The sequence below is a fragment of the Melanotaenia boesemani genome, chromosome 9 (genome assembly GCF_017639745.1).
Source record: "Melanotaenia boesemani isolate fMelBoe1 chromosome 9, fMelBoe1.pri, whole genome shotgun sequence".
Classification (NCBI taxonomy): domain Eukaryota; kingdom Metazoa; phylum Chordata; class Actinopteri; order Atheriniformes; family Melanotaeniidae; genus Melanotaenia; species Melanotaenia boesemani.
In genome coordinates, this window is record NC_055690.1 from 25596703 (window position 1) to 25613237 (window position 16535).

Consider the following 16535-nt stretch of genomic DNA (forward strand, 5'->3'; position numbering starts at 1 on the left):
TTGTGTTTCTTACAGAGTGCTCTTCTGGGTATTATGGAGTAAACTGTGCCCAAACATGCGACTGTAAGGTGGGGCAAGCATGTGACCACGTAACAGGCGAATGTGTGTGTCCACCAGGGTACTATGGTTCACAGTGCCAAAGACGTGAGTAAATTACTTGTGGTTACATGAAAGCTGACAATCAAAAAAATGCATATTTACTTTTCACATAAAGAGGATATAAAAAATGATTGAGTCTATAATATCTTTCAATACATGATAGAGATATCTTATCCTTCAAATACTTTCTTGTACTCTAGGTTAAAAGAACTGAAATGTCTACACTTACATGTTCTCATCAAAAAGCAGACATCTGCACAACCAGTTGCAGCTGCACATCAGAAGCTATGAGTATGAATGGATAAGAAAAGAGTGTGTGTGTGCTTTCTAACAGATAGACAGGCTTTTAGGTAGGTGGGCAGGCTGACAGGCTGGTTGCTTGATGAGAGACAGGTGTTTCCTGACTTCTTAATGCATTCTTGTTACATCCCTGTACCCTCCTGCCTGCTCACGAGGCTTTCAGCCGCAGTGTGAGCGCCTAAACGGCCACTTCAGCACCAGCAGGAGATGTGCCTGAGCATCAGGGAGCAGCTGCAGGCTGTCCTGTTCTTGTCTGATGTAGAATTCTAGCTGCTCCACTGTCTTAGATCTTTCATTTTTCTTTCCAATTTCAGAATTCATGGTGTAAAATAATTTTCAGTCTGTGAAAGGTCAGGACATTCCAGCACCTGAAATCTACACTAGTGAAGACATGTTGTTGGAATAAATGGAGTATGAGGTTTGGCATTGTATTTCTAATATATGCAAGACCATCCCTGACAAAGATATCAAATGGTTGGAAGTATTTATTGCTCTATATATTATTTAGTATTGATTTCTAGAAGTGTAAAATGTTAGTTCCGTAGGCATTAACAAATCCTCATACCTTTAGAGATGCAGGGTTTTGAAGTGAGTGTTAATAAGGCGCTCTTTCTCATTTTTAGTTTGGAAGACATCCACGAAGATCAGTTTTCGTCTTTGCCTCAGTCCACTTTGAATGAGCTCTGGTCAATAGAAGAAGGCAGTGTTTCTGGATCATGGTCACATATGGCTTCTTCTTTGCATGACGATGCTTTAACCTGTATTTGTCGATAGCACAATTGACAGTGTTTACAGACAATCATGGAAGTGATTGTGAGCCCATGCAGTTATTTTCATGGCAGAGTTGTGCCTGTTTTTAATGCAGTGCCACCTGAGGACCCAAAGATCACAGAGATGCACTATTGATGATACCTTTAGATAATATTGTGTACTGTATAGAATGGAATATTATAGTGTTTATATTTTATTAATATTAAGCATATTATAAAAATTGCTCCACAGTATATTTTTTCAGATTTATGAACCCATCTTTCCTTCTGAGAAACTCAGCCTCTCTAAAGTACACTTTTTATACCCAGGTTACTGACCTGTTGATGTAGTTGCAACATGTTCATCCAGCTGTTTGTCTTCAGTACCACTTACTTTTCAAGGCTTCTGATGCCCCTTTACTAACCTTTTTAAGATTTTACTAATTCCTTTTTGGTGAAAGAATAAAAATGTCTTGTTTTCTTGTAAATATCATTATTTTAAATGAGACTGGAAGTCATTTCTTTCTGTTGTGCATTAACATTTTATTCCCAACATGTTTTGGAATCAGTACAAACCTTTTTATATTTATGTCTTGTTATATTCAGCAAGTCAGCTTGGAAGCTATCCACCCTGTTGTTTGCTAGAAAGAGGACTATGTGATTAGAATGTGTTTAAAACAGTAACAGCAATGGTGTGTGTGTGTGTTTGTATTTTGGTTTGCAGGATGTGAAGCTGGCAGCTATGGATGGAGTTGTGCAAGGTCATGTGACTGTGCTGGTGAGGCTGCATGTGACCCATTAACAGGACAGTGCCTTTGTCCCCCAGGGCGGACAGGACGGAGATGTGAAAAAAGTATGTGAAAACACATCCATAAAATGCCCACATGGTAAGTCATAGGAAAACTCTTCCCCCCGGTTTTAAATCTCAGTTCCATTTTGTGTGTGTGTGTGTCAGACTGTGATGGCAACCATTTTGGCCCTGACTGCGCCCTGCTGTGCCAGTGTTCCAAGAAGTCCCACTGTGATGGGGTGAGTGGGCGATGCCTGTGTCCACTCACCTGGCTTGGCCCAAGTTGTAGTGAAGGTAAGTTAAATCTTTAACTGCCGCACATCCAAACACACAGTGTTGAGTTGTGAAACTAAAGCAAAATTGGATATGTTCACGTTGATGACACAATCCCAAGGTCAAGGGCTGTAAAGCTGAACCAGCTTCAGTGAAATACTGTTATGTGAAGTGTGAGAGGCTGAGCCCCATCACTCTGCATGTCACCCTGTCTCCCTCAATAGCCACTCCTTTATCCTGACAGTTATTTTAATCTGCTCCCAGCATGACGGCAGGCTTGAAGCTGTCTTCATTTTACCTCCTCCAAGCCAAGCACACAGGAGACTACGTAGCAGTTACCTCTCCTCCACAAAGCCCCAGAAACATTTGCTTTTGATTTTCAAATACTGCTGATGTCTTCTTGCCTTTCCTCCCCCTCTCAGCTTTGCTACATCAAACCTCAGGAGCACTGAGCTTCTCTGCATCTTACAGAAAGAGAAGAGCAGGCGGCAAAACCACATAACCCAAGCAAAAGGGCAAACTCCTAACTGGACACTCAAACTGAAATCTTGGCTCAGTGAAGCTTTACTCTGATCATCTTTGGATAGGTGATGTTGAATGTGTGGAGCTGGTACTTAGCTGTCAGAGACTGGCCCTCCATCACTGAGTCTGAAGGCACAGACAATCAACCACAGGATGTGGCATGTGAGAGGCCTTCAAAGGACCATAAACTCAAATGTAGTCCAGTCTGTCTAAGATTTAAAGTCCATGGTTGCAGAGACTTTCTTCCAATAGACACAAGCACCTGCTTCACATTTGTAACTGATTGAACATGGATTCTTTTTGACACAGAATGAGATGTTAATGGCTCAGTTTCCTAACTGTATTTAAAAAAGACACGTGACCCATTATCAGTACTGCCATTGTTTAGTTTTATTTGCGCACATTGGAAAATACCAAGAGATAATTCTGATTAAAAAATAATTAATATATAACTAACTGAACAACAGGTACAGGACTGCCCCAACAAAAACAAATGGGAATTACTATTATGCAGTTCATCATAGTGACCCATGAAACACTGCAATGAGTCCTTCCTTAACAGATAGATTCTTTTTTATGGGCTCAGTAAAAAGTCATAAAGATTTTGCAGCTTTAAATGAATGTTTGCAAATGATTTCTGAGTTTGTATTTGTAAATCAAGTTTTGTCATTCTGTAAAAAAAAAAAAAACAGAAAAAAATCTGCCTGAAAAATTTATTGTTAAGAAAAGGATTTTTTTCTACTTACTAACTAAACATTTGTTGTTGTTAGATTTGTTTTTCTTTGTACATGTACAAATGTGCCTTCTGTTGGCTCATATTCATTGGAAAAATTAGAAGGCCTTTTAAATGTCACAGAAAGTCTTGTCTCACAGTGGCTACCTTCCCCTTCCAAGTCTGTATTTATAATTTTTCTCAAGTCAGTGACATTTGCAGTGGTTTACAAAGGTCTGGGCACCTCTGGTTAGATGTGCGTTATTGAGGATAGTTAGGAGAGTTTGATGAAAATTGACTTCTGAATGGTGTAAAGTTAAAGATAACACATTTTAAATATCTAAAGAAAAATAATATTTTCCGTCTTGTTTGGATATAACAGGAAAAAAGTGTCTGAAGTATGTAGGTGCACCATTTCTGATTAATGTTCAGTAAAGCTCCTTTTTGGAAGTCATGACATTCTTCCAATTCATGTTTGAGCAAGATTTTGCCATGTTTTCTGTTCATGATTTCTAATGTTCTAGGACTGTTTAACGTGTAGTTTTCTTTTTATTGAGGCTACATATGATTTGAAGGCCATTTTTTGCCTTTTTTTCCTGATATTAATGATTTTGATGTGTGTTTTTCAGTTAAGGTTCAAGAGACTTCCTCTTCATCTTTTCATCCTCAGCATTTTTTACTTACAGTGTGATATTTGCTTCCAGATTTTGATATTTAACAAAATCTTTTTTTTTTTTAATGTTGTTTTTATGTTTTATGCAATGCTATGTTTTGCACCTCAGGGCCACCGTTACTTTTCCTGCTTTGGTAACATTACTTATTGTTTGGGCAATGTTTCAGGGGTTAGTGTATTTATGAAGTCTTTAATTATGTGTCATGTATCCTTTTGTAATGATTATTATGAATAAGAGATCCACCTGATAAGCTAATTCATGTGTTAGAAGGTCAAAGCGATCTATGAGCTAAAATATTTTCACATTTCCTTGTCTTCCAGTCTAAAACTATACTAAACAAAAGTAATGCGGTCATCTTAAAATGATAAGAAAATTGTTTGATCATTAATATAATTGAATGTGATTTGTTTTAGAGTATTTCATCTCAAATAATTCATAGTAACACAAATTTTCACTAGAGGTGCCCAGGCTTTCTGGCATATCGTTGGTGCTATATTGTACAAAGGTAATGAATTCCAGTTTTTATGTTAACTTTTCATTTATGTTTTTATTTTTTCAGAGAAAAATAGGGCCACAAACCAAATAATTAAAAAAGTAAAAACAGAGACATCTATGGATATCCCCCTCTAATCATCTGATTTTTATTGTGTGCTTTGTGTTCAGCATAGGTTGATATTGATTTCTGTGATCCCTGATTGGGGTGGGAGGGAGCGAATTGTAGATATCCAAAAAAGGTGCAGGTAGGTTCTAACTGTCATAGAGAAATAGCGGACACAGTATGTGTGGATACAGTGTACATGTTTGTAAAAGGCTACTATCAGACGTCTTTCATTAGCCGGGGGAAGTTGGAGCATTAAAGTCGGTGCTGGCCTCCTTGATAGTTGTCTAAAATGTTGTACAGCATTGCGCCTAAACTGTAGTGTGCATGTTTGTGAGTGATGTGAGCATCAGAGAGCAAGTGCACTCTCTTGAAGGCATTTTTCAAGATCACTGGAGCATTTTTCCTTCTATTGGTCAAAGGCGGCCGTGGTCCGGCAGAGGCAGGCAGGTGCCTGGACCAAGCATGCACCCTTTATCCAGCATCCCTGGGGTGAGTGATGGGTGAACGAGCTCACCAGTGAGGGATGGAGCTCCCACCCACCTACACACACACATCCACTCTTCGGAGAGGCTGATGGATGGCGGAGCGCTGCAGCTCGCCCTGTGTTGTGACAAGCAGCAGATGTTCTCCAATAATGTTTATCGGCCAGGCCTTCATCTTCAGATGACACACACCTGTTTCCAGTCAAACAGGCTCAGAGAGGCCATCCATCCACTGAGCTCTGGGTGGCCACTGCACTGCTGTATCAGCCCTCCACACTCAACACAAATGAAGAGCTAGTACACTAAAATGTATCTAAATGCTAAGATCCATAAATATGGATATTAAATCTTATATTGTCTTACTTGCAGTGGTAATACTGCACAGAGTTTGTCTTGGGTCCTTTTTTTTCTTGATTTTGATTATGGAGCAAATTCAGATATAATCTTGTTTACTCACTGATGTCAGAAGTTTAACATTTTATTGAAAGTGAATGAATAAAGTGCTCTTTGTGTGTCTAAAAGGCTTTTGGAGAGGAAAAATAAAAACACTCTTAAATGCAATCTTTCTTATCTGGAGTGAGAAAAAGAGAGGGATGCAGGAAACCAGCAATGAAATAGCCCGTAAAAGGTAAGATCGCATCATGGGTACTTTCTCGCTTTAATTAAGCATACGCCACTCTTTGCAAAAGAGATTCTATCACTTTACTGACATAGCTTCATGTCCCAGAGATAATTTCTGTCCCTCTGCGTTGAACCTGATCTCCCAGAAGGCCACAGTGTTTTGAACTTGTGCTGACAAAGCTGTCTGCTCAGATAACAGAACGAGGGGAGGGGGAATGATTTCAACACGTCTTGCACCATTTATGTGGTTGTTGACTAGAGAAAATAAATGTTAAACATTAGGGCTGCAAAAAGATTGCATATCAAGAAACTCTCCCACACACTGAATCCGCTTGCTGTTTAAGAGTTTTTGTTTAAATATCTTGAACTTGTTAAATAACTGCACATTTCTTTTTGTAGATGTTTTTATTATTTTTTTTTTCTTTTTTCGTTCTTGCAGTAGTGAAAGATAACTTTTTGAGGTTAATTTGAACTCATTTGTGATCAAACCTGAACATGTAGGTGCTTTTACTATTTCCACCACTAGGTGGTGCCCTGTGCAGAAAATAGTAAACAGAACTGGAGTGTTCATGAATGAATGTATCAAGCTACATGTGGAAATTAAGAGTCAAATAGTGTTACACTGATGCATATTTTTTTTCTTTCCCAATATTTAAACCTCAGTCTGTGCACTCAGTTCTTCAAACACAGTGCTGATGACCTGATGAGTTATTTTCTAATCTAATCAATGACCAAAGAAAGAGGCTCCAAGTTATTTTGCCACCACGCCTGTCCTGATTAGACTTGTCATATTAAAACCATGTGCACAGTTGCTTTGCTCTGTCTTGGTCTGTTCTGTGGAACTGAACAGAGTGTCCATCAATAACATTAATGACCCGTAGCTTCTAGGGAGAAAAACAAACAGTGGATCAAAACCACAACCTTAAACTCTGTTTCTCTTTAAGAGGGAGTGGACAGAGGTGCAGAAAAGCCAGTGCGATAAGCAGAAAAGTAGAAAGAGGGGAAGACATGAGGAGTTTCATCTGACTGGCCTGCTGCTATTATTGCAAACACAACAAAAACTCATTGTGATTTGTGGAGTTCCCCCACCCAAACACTTACCCATACACCTCCCACTTCTGCCAGCTGTTAGTAAGTACCTCTCCATACCAACCTCCCCTAACCTCTTTAAAGGATACACACCCATAACCTTTCATGCATCCCTCTCCTCCCAAATGTTTCCCCTGGTGTCTGAGTCAGCACGGGTGCCAAGTCAATCAGTGTGAGAGCTGCCAGCTGTGATGGCCTCCCTCTCCAGGGGTGTGATGTATGTTCCAGCAAGCGGAGAGGGGCAGTTACATGCCACACAGGGCTGGGCGGGTGGCAGAGGAAAGGAAAGGAAGGAAAGGCTGGGGTAAGGAGAGAAAGAAGAAGGGGAGGAAAGAGAGGTGGGCGGCTCAACAGGAGCTGTAATGAGGCCTGATGGATTCTGAGGCTGTGCCAGCTGCCCCATTAGCTGAGTGGCTCCAAGCTCCACGAAGCGCTGCCCACTGAGTGCCCACCAGACCACATACACCCACTTGGTGGACATCACAGCTTGGGGATCCAGCCTCTTTGACACACACATATACACAAGCACGCACTTTTCACATTTAACTTAAATACATCACACTGAGTAATGTGCACTCGACTGTCTGACTTCCTTAGCTGTTTAAACCCACACATATGCTCACACACTCATCCAGGCGCTGCCAGCCCCACTTAGCAACACACTGAGCGCTTTATGAGAAGCTGAGGGTTAATGATGGCAGTAACTCGTCCCAATGTGTTGATTAAGTGTGAGAGGATACATGGGTGACATTGGCATGTGCTAATCAACGCTGATCGAACTGGTGTAGGCACAACAGTGAATTCTAAGCTGCCAAACTCAGCCTTCCACCACTTCAGTGCTTCCACAAACACATATATATTTCTTTTGTCTATTCATAGTGTTTTGGTGTTCTTTCAAGTCCAGATCTAGAAAAGGTCTTTTTAAGCAGGTGATGTAATTACATGGGCAATTGGAACAGCAGTGGGGGCAAAGTCACAAAGAGGCTTTGGGCAAAATGTGTCCTCCAAGTATTTTGCCCAATGCAGTCATGAAACAAATACTGTTACTTTAAACTTTATCGAAATGTTGCCTCTATTGCACTTGCAGAAAGATGTGCTATTTCTGTTTTGTTTTGAGGTTTGTTTCAGAAATGTAGCCTGATTAGAAACATCTCTTGACTGTTCCAAGTATTTAGAGTAAAAGTAGATCTTAATCAAACAGCCTAAAACACTGCTCTTTCTTTCTTTTTAAAAATGTTAATATCTTATAGTATTTTGGTAGCAAAAAATATTTAAATGTGAGAAAATAAGGGAGGTGGGGTATACTTAAGTTGCTTTCAACTCACATAATAACAAAGGATAAAGTGGCTGAAGTCAATGAAAAGTGACATGTAGTTGCAAAACCACAAAGAATTTATACCTGAGTCAGCAGTTCCCTCAGCTCTACATAGTTTAATAGTGTCTTTTGGGTCATTGTTTTGGTTTAGCTGCCTACAGCATTACTAGTTTGCTTTTTTTGCACTGATCTCATTAGATTAACAAGTTAGGTGTGATTTATGTTATGTTACCTGCTCAGGACCCAAAAAAAAAAAAAAAACAGTCAGTGACTGGATGGTGATAGTTGAGGGGAACCACAGAAAAACAGATTTAGTAAAGACCAAAAACAAACCTAAAGATCTCTATAAGAAGAAAAATAAAAGAAAAAGCATTAAACTTTATTTTCTTAACGCAGTAAAAATCTTTTTTCATTTTTTTTTCTTTCCCAACAATTGTTAAATGTATCAAGACGAGATAAAGCCATATGTTGAAAACGGACTTGTATTGATGGCTCAGTTTTACTTTAGTTCTTTGTGTTTCTACAAGTTATAGGGACTCCAAATATGTTCCACCAAATGGATTCGATCAGTTTGGTTTCCACAACTCTGCCAAAGACAGCAAAATTTGGACACTGTTGATGACAGACTCATGGAAGAATCTTAGAATAAAATAAGTGTCTTAATCCTTATCACCAAAGCCAGATATGAAACTCATGCAAGTCATTAAGTAAATAACAGCATTATATTAATGTTTTTTACATGATATCTACCAAACTGATTGCAACAGACGTAAAATACTACTATTGCATCTTCCATTTGAGTCATACAGTCAACCTCTTCAGCTGAAATAGTTAACTAACTAACTAACTAACTAACTAACCATATAGAGTGGGCTCTAGAGTGGAAGAGGTCATTTCTACACATACAGAGAAGTAATGCTGTTGCATAAATCTAAATTTGTCCATAACAGTACAGGTGGTAAAACTGATGCTTAGAAACAACATCATCACCACTTTATTATGACCATGGCTTGCACCATATTCACCATCAAGGCAGCTGACCTCATCAAAGCTGGACAACCCATGCCGACCTCATCAACATTGCCTGACCCTCGGTGACCTCATCAAAGCTGGACACCCCGTGGAGCTCTGGAGGCTGACGACAGGCCTTAAGAAAACAACCCATCCATTAAAGGTGCCAATAGTACTGTAAATGTGGGCAGTCAGAGCCAGCCATCTTCAATGTCATGCCCAATTTCTCCAACCACCCCCATCCCCATTTGAGCTACCCCCCGGACAATAGAGCTGCTGAACCTCCAACACTCTCAGCCACAATATCCGCCCACGTTGGCTGGCAGCAGTGACAGAGGGGGGTGCCGGATGGGGAGGCCTGCTGCAGGATGGGACTCTTATTGAGTGTTTGAGCGATGAGCCAGGTCATCACATCTACCCACCTCATCCATCATGCCCCACAAACAGACACAAATAAAGAGGACACATTCCTGCCTCCGCTCCCATTACCACATTCAAGCCCTCTCCAGTCTTTTCTCTGCTTCCGTCTCTCTATGTGAGCCAAGGCCTCGAGGAGAGAAAAGAAGACCAGAGTTCAGGCTCTCCCTCGCTCTTGGAGGCCATGGGAGCGCCAGAAGACAGCGCCAGGTGGTGTTCTGATTCATGTCTCTTGGTATAATTTTCAATTTGGGCCAAAATGATGGGCAGCCAGAAGGACTATATGGAGTGGGGAGGTGTGAGTTAGGTGGAGGACAAAGAGTGAGCGTCACATTTGAGGACAAATAAAAAAAGAAAACAAAAAACATGTCAGTCCACATTGTAATCCTTTATTTTCTTAGTTGTTCCTCCCACAGTATTGAATTGAAATGCATAACAGTTACATTGTAGAAAGCATTAAAACAAAGTACCTCAACTTGCTGATTACTTTTTAAAATCGATTATAAACAAAACAACAAAAACAAACAGGAAATCGGGTCCCTCAAAACGGGAGAATAAATGAAAGTAATCTGTTATTTATCATAAGTTTGGCACAAGGGATTAACATGAACCGAACATCACACAAGCTTGCAGACAACCGTAGAAAATATCAGATACAGATCTTACCAGACCAATCATGCGCTTATGAAGAAATGATATCTGTTTTTTTTTTTTTCATTTTTTATTTTTATCATTACTCATTCTTTATAACGTTTTTCATTTGTACAATTGAATCATTAAATTGTCATAGAAAAAAACCCTAAAGAATATCTATTCATCAACCGGTTTCATTAGTAGAATATGGTGTAAATTGTACGTTTAATACTATCTGGCACTCAAATGTAATCTACAAACCCCATTGAACTCTGGGATAAGCCCGGTTAGGAATCTCCCCTTCACCTGGGCTAGGAGCAGTGCTATTCAGTAAACAAACTACAGTTTGCCAAGAAATAAATACAATTCTCAAAATACAACAGCAAATAACAACAACAACACCAACAAAAACAAGAGAAAGAAAACAAATGATTGTCTAAAAATGAAAGACACACAAGCATGGAGTAGCTAACAACTAGCATTTGGGGTATTTAGTGGTATTGTTGGTTGACTAGGATGAATTCAGGGGTTTTTGAAAAAAGACATATGCCCTTTACAGAACAACAGTTAACTTCAGCACTGGCTACTTATCTCAGTATAAAGAAATAAAACAAAAACATTGTGTTTTCATCTCTTCCACTAAAAAGACAATCTATTTATATCCTTTCACAGATAGCGCAGGTGGGGAGGATGGAGTGCAGTGGAGAACACTTGTTTGACACTTGTGTACAGTGCTATGATTGTGCAGACACACGCAGCTATGAAAACACACATGGGAAACTGGCCTGATTTCAGTTTAACAATTTTAATTTGTTCTTAAATGACTTCAGTGATACTAAAGCGCCGCTAGTGCTGTCCTTAGTTGGAGTGGGTAACTAACCCCACTTTTAATTTTTATCATCAAGTACATGTATTTATGAGGAACATCTGCAGATGTTAAAGGGAATTCTTGTTCTGGCTTTTATGCTTTACACACAGTGAAACATGCTAGACTGAAACCAGCTGTCTTAGAGACACAACCAAACTCAAAGTGAAAGGTTCTCCTTGTCTTATACAGTATTTGCTGGGCATTAAATTTCCTTGAGCAATGACACATCAGCACACCCATCTTACTTATCTATCAGCTGCCTTTGCTGTGCAAAACATAGAAAATCAGAAGAATAAATACAGCTATTATTATTTTAGCATTATTAATTTCAATCATTTTTGGGTTTCATAAGACAAATTGATTTTAATTTTCTGTTTTCGTCAGAGGTTTTGTTTTTTCGGGGCTTGGGTGGGCTGTGGACAGTGACCCCACACTTTGTGTATAAGGCAGTCAGATGGGCCGTGGTTCTGCTCAGCAGTCACTCTGTGAATGATCAGGGGCCCCTGCTGATAGCCCCCATGTTGGACTCCCAGTGCCATAGGTAGGTCAAGGGTAGTGAGGTGAAAACGTGGACATGTTGGGGTGTCATCATACATGGCTGAGGGACTGAATGGCACTGGATTCAGCAGCAGCCCGTGCCAGACTATGCCACATGGTGGCCGGGGTATGGGTGGCTGAGTGGAGAGAGTCCTTTTCAGCCAGAGACAGCATCATGGCATATGCCTAGGGGAGAAGAAGATGGATTAGACTTAACTGACATACTTTAATGTAAAAATAAATGTATCCTAAGTAGGCACTTGTGTAAATGTGTGTACTACTGACAATATATCTTTTACCTGAGACTTGGATTTCCTAAAGAGTGGCTGTTTGACTGCCTCACTCAAAGAGGGAGAGCCAAATGATCCATCGTCTTCATCTCCATCTCTGTCACTCAGCTCACTTTCCTCCAATTTGCACATGTCAGGAAAATGATGGATATGCTCCAAGGCTGAGTAGCTGCTCTGTTCCTCCTCATCTTTATACCTGGAAGTTAGGCAAAACATTCAGATGGGACAACTTTCAAGATGTTTTGACCTGATAACTTCATGTTTGCATTCAAAAGACATTTACCTTCTTGGAGAAGTATTACAAGTCGTTTTCAATTCATTTGGCTCACTAAAGTCCATTTCGCTTTGTATGATGTCATCGTTTAGGTTGCTTGGAAACTCCTTGGCTTCCCTTTTCTCAGGGCTGCTGCTAGGCTCCTCTGCGTCTTCCTCATCAGCACCGAGATCTTCCACTTCCTCATCTTCGAAGTCACGTGAACCATGGCTGGCCAGCAGTGGTTTCCCTTCTTCAAATGGACCTCCATTTAATCTGCAGACCAAGATCACTCATTAGATCAACATATCTTAATGATGTTACTAACATTATTAAAAGCATATATATATAAATTACATCTACCCAATAAACTGCAACTGTGCATGTCTATACAAGTTGTTTCTTGTATTTCAAAAGATTCTACACAAAAGTTATACAAGGTATGGAATAAACAAAACACGAAGTGGCGGATTTGAGGGAGAACATCACAGCTGGGATTGAGCAGAGCAAGAATCCTGTTTGCCATCAAGGTTTTGGGGCCCCTTTGGGCACAGCAGCACTGGGTTGATCATTGCAGCACTTAAATGGAGTGCTCTGCCTCTCTCCTTGTTTATTTTCCTTACTATCTCGTATTCATCTAATAGGCAAAATATTTAGCTGACAGCCCCATTTGGTGGGAGAGTTATGAGATCGCTGCCAACCGGCCCATTCCTCTATCCCTGCGGAGGGAGAGAGAACCAGCTATCCAAACTGCCTGAGTCTTAATCTGTCCTTCTGTCTCAGCGCCACAGGAAACCGCCATTTGGTAAATCATCTGGAAACACATTAAGACTGATTCACTAATTACACTCTGGGACATCTTTCGTCAGCTAGCAAAAATGCCTTTTCTTGCACAAAGGATTCGGAGATGGGGACTGAAAGCTGAAAAGGGAGACATGGATGGAAGGAAAACAAAACACATCAAGAGCAACACCTCAATATATATATAAAAAGGATATCTGTGCTAAATTTGTAAAGCATGCATTTGTGTAGAGAGGAGGGAATTATTGCAGATTATAATTTGGCATAATGAATTTGCATGGTTGTTTAGCAGCTGATAATGCACTTATAACCTAACTCCCGCTTGAATGGAGAGTTAACATGATGGTATTTGTGCTGTCTCAAATTTACATGACTGCGAGGAGGAACTAGCTCTAAAAGAGAGAGCGAAAACTCTGTGATTAAGAAAACAGATTCGCTAATTATGCTTTCAAACGTGGTAATTTGCTGAGGATAAAGTATCTATCAGAAGCAGTCAGGAGCGCTGCACTTTGAAAGGAAACACAGGCTGACCCTTTGACCCCACCCCCTCTACCCTCTTCCTGTAGGCAAACATGTTGGTTCCAGATGTGGAGGACTAAATGCTGCACCCCCTCCCCTTCCTTTCCACCTCTTGCTCCTCTCTCATCCCTCTACTGCCCGGTCCTACTCTCACAGGCCCTTTGCACAATTTGCAAGATCTCTCTCTGGCCTTACAATCTGCCCTGTGATCACACCAACATGAGGCACGTGAAAACAAACGTAGAGACCTGAGCAGGCCTCCCTGCTGCTATCTGATCTGATCACTGCTACAAGAATTTATTTGCATAATGCTCAGACAACGTTGCATGCACACATATTTCTATGTGGCTAAAAGGGAACTGATACAAAGAGACTCTCAGCATTTCCAAAACCTGTGATTATGTCATCACCGATGATTGCTCTCCACTACAGACCCTGCTCATGATGAGATTGTTAACAGAGGCTGGCTGGGTGGTTTTAAAATGCTTAAATGGGCTGATAACACTTGACCGGTCATTAGGTGCATGCTTAAACTTATAACTTATAACTTATATTGTTTTTATGTCTGCACCAAGTACCGCAGCATTTTCCTAATGATGTGAACCTGTTCACTCATATGGCAATAAAAAACCTTTCTGATTCTGATTCTGATTCTGATTTACTGAAGCCTCTCAAGTAACAAACCTCTAACAACTATGTAGCACTATTTATTGAGGAGGCTGTGATGGATGAGAAAAAAAAATAATCGGAAAAAGAGATAGGCAAAGCTGTGCTCACCCTTCCTCAGAAGGGTCCGGTGATGTCTGGTTCTGGCCTGTGCTGCTGATGAAATTTCTTATTTCATTAAAATACGAGTCCTCTTTGTCATCCAATATGGCGCTACTGCTGTCCAGTTCAGACTGTGGAGATGACATTGCAGTTCCTGCAAAAGGGGGAAAATGTGTTTATTTGCTTAATACTCAACCACTGTTGGACTAAAATATTATGATTTAAAATGACTGTCTGAATTCTGCATCATGGCTCATCTTCATGGTTCATCTTCTGCATCATAGTTCATCTTCCACAATGTATTTTGAATTTGTGGATCTTATCACAAGTCTTAATAAAGTCTCTGCATCATTTAATAATCCAAACTATTATTCTATTATAGCTTAGCATCATTTCAGCCTAAAGAAATTCAGTTTATTGGTGTGTTGGGTAACATACATGTATATTACCCAAAACACCAATAAATTGAATTTCTTTATTTCTTAATTTACTGCAGTATTGTCTGAGACTAACAAGTGAAAGCTTTGCTGATAATTGATTTTGGATTTGATAGATTGATGGTGGCTTTCTCACAGACCCACTGCCATCGGCTTTCAGCCAGGTGTCGCCACTTGTTCTGCTGATTCATTCAGAGTGATGCAACCCATCAACCCAGTGAGTTGTGCTGCTGATGAAAGCAGCTCAATCAAAAAAAAAAATAAAAAAAATTCAGTGCTGTTGCAGAGGTCGATGGCAGATTTATATAATTTAATTTCTCAGCCTCGAAAATTGTCTCCAATCATTAGTAAGTTATATTTTATATGACTTTACAGAAGGATTTATGAATCTCACCAGTCTGCAATCCAGCTCTTATTTTCATTGCTAAAATATGGAAAAAAAAACTTTGATAACCTACATGACTTGCTGCTCACCTGACAAGTTGCCGTTCTCGTGCTTTTTGAGGTGTCGATCCAGGTTTGTCTGCTGACCAAAGCAGCGGTCGCATAGGTGGCACTTGAAGGGCTTCTCCTTGTTGTGAATGTTGCGAATGTGACGCTGCAGGTTGGAAGAGATGCTGAAGGAGCGGTCACAGTATTTACACCTGCAGAAGAAGAAGACGCCATTCACTGAAACTGACAAAAAACAGCACTACACAAACTGCTAGTATTAAAACAATTATACTACACAATGAGTCTGGTCCTGAGGATTATTCTGTGGGAAACATAATGTGATACATAGTACAGAACACACAAACACACATTCATATAGACAGTCCCAGCAGTCCTGCAGTCACAAACATGATTGAGGAGCTTGTTTAAGGTGAAACAGCTCTGCCTCTTATCTCCAGCCAGCACAATAAAATTGCATTCTTCTCTCACAAAATAAGCATGCAAAAGATTTGGTTCAAGCCCTGCAAAATTAGGGGCTCTTGCCAAGTTTCTTCATGCAAAATTATACTAGAAGATTACATCTTTTCTTCTGGTGGAATTAGCTTGCTCGATTGGCTGTCCCTCAGGAACCCCCTGGTTATCTCTACAAAAAAATTACAATAAACAGCGGTGATCTTTAATGGCATGCCAGCGTGTGGAGTGCAGGCTATCAGGCTGGGGCAGTCGAGGCCTGCATCTGTCTTTTTCTCTCCCCTGTGGTCAACAGGCCTCCTCCAATGTTAGGGCCAACATTCCTTTACCTTAGTAACTACAAAGCTGAGAAGTCAGCCAGGGCATATTCTTTATCCAAATGTAGTAAATGTGCACAATTAGTTAGTGCATGTGCACTGAACTGTTGTTGTATTGTTACTGCTACCTCTGTCTATATAAAGAACCAGGAAAATCTGCTATGTTGTGGTAAAGTTTTAAAGTTTCCCAAATACAATAGCTACAATTAGTATTATGACCAAGAGTCCTGTTTAAAAAAATAGAAATAATTTTTTTTCAGATGGCAAGAAAGCATTTCTTGAGGCCAAATGCTTGCAGATCACTTTGAGGTCGACCTCAAAACACTAGAGAAATGACCACAGCTGCCACGTCTGGACGACTGCCCGTGCTCCTCATCACCCCAATTTTCACCAAGCTTCCTCCCTTCCTCTCTGCTCAGCCTCCAAAAACCCTCCCATTCAACAGACACCATTTTTCATCAGGCAAATTATTTAGCAGGAGGATAATTATTCCAGGCTTATGGCATAAAAAAAACACACATAAAATCTGTTCTAACTGTAGACCAGTAATCCCT

The 16535-nt window shown here is 40.2% G+C and overlaps 2 protein-coding genes across 21 annotated transcripts in view; one reads left to right on the forward strand and one right to left on the reverse strand.

Moving 5' to 3' along the window:
- The window catches only part of megf6 (multiple EGF like domains 6), a 62807-nt gene extending 50323 nt beyond the window's left edge, over positions 1-12484 (forward strand). For 5 of the 8 annotated variants that reach the window (XM_041994487.1, XM_041994494.1, XM_041994495.1 and 2 more), the window contains 4 exons: positions 16-144; positions 1873-2001; positions 2104-2232; positions 2634-4724. In XM_041994487.1, coding sequence (XP_041850421.1) covers positions 16-144; positions 1873-2001; positions 2104-2232; positions 2634-2713 — 467 coding nt within the window. In that variant the 3' untranslated portion in view covers positions 2714-4724. Of the gene's footprint in view, positions 1-15; positions 145-1872; positions 2002-2103; positions 2233-2475; positions 4725-5139; positions 5852-12349 lie in introns of those variants that run through there. The other 3 variants (XM_041994489.1, XM_041994488.1, XM_041994492.1) reach the window with 3 other exon arrangements.
- The window catches only part of mecom (MDS1 and EVI1 complex locus), a 130042-nt gene continuing 123535 nt past the window's right edge, over positions 10029-16535 (reverse strand). For all 13 annotated transcript variants that reach the window (XM_041994509.1, XM_041994505.1, XM_041994504.1 and 10 more), the window contains 5 exons: positions 15236-15405; positions 14334-14478; positions 12267-12512; positions 11993-12179; positions 10029-11879 (listed from right to left, as the gene is read on the reverse strand). In XM_041994509.1, coding sequence (XP_041850443.1) covers positions 11745-11879; positions 11993-12179; positions 12267-12512; positions 14334-14478; positions 15236-15405 — 883 coding nt within the window. In that variant the 3' untranslated portion in view covers positions 10029-11744. The remainder of the gene's footprint in view (positions 11880-11992; positions 12180-12266; positions 12513-14333; positions 14479-15235; positions 15406-16535) is intronic.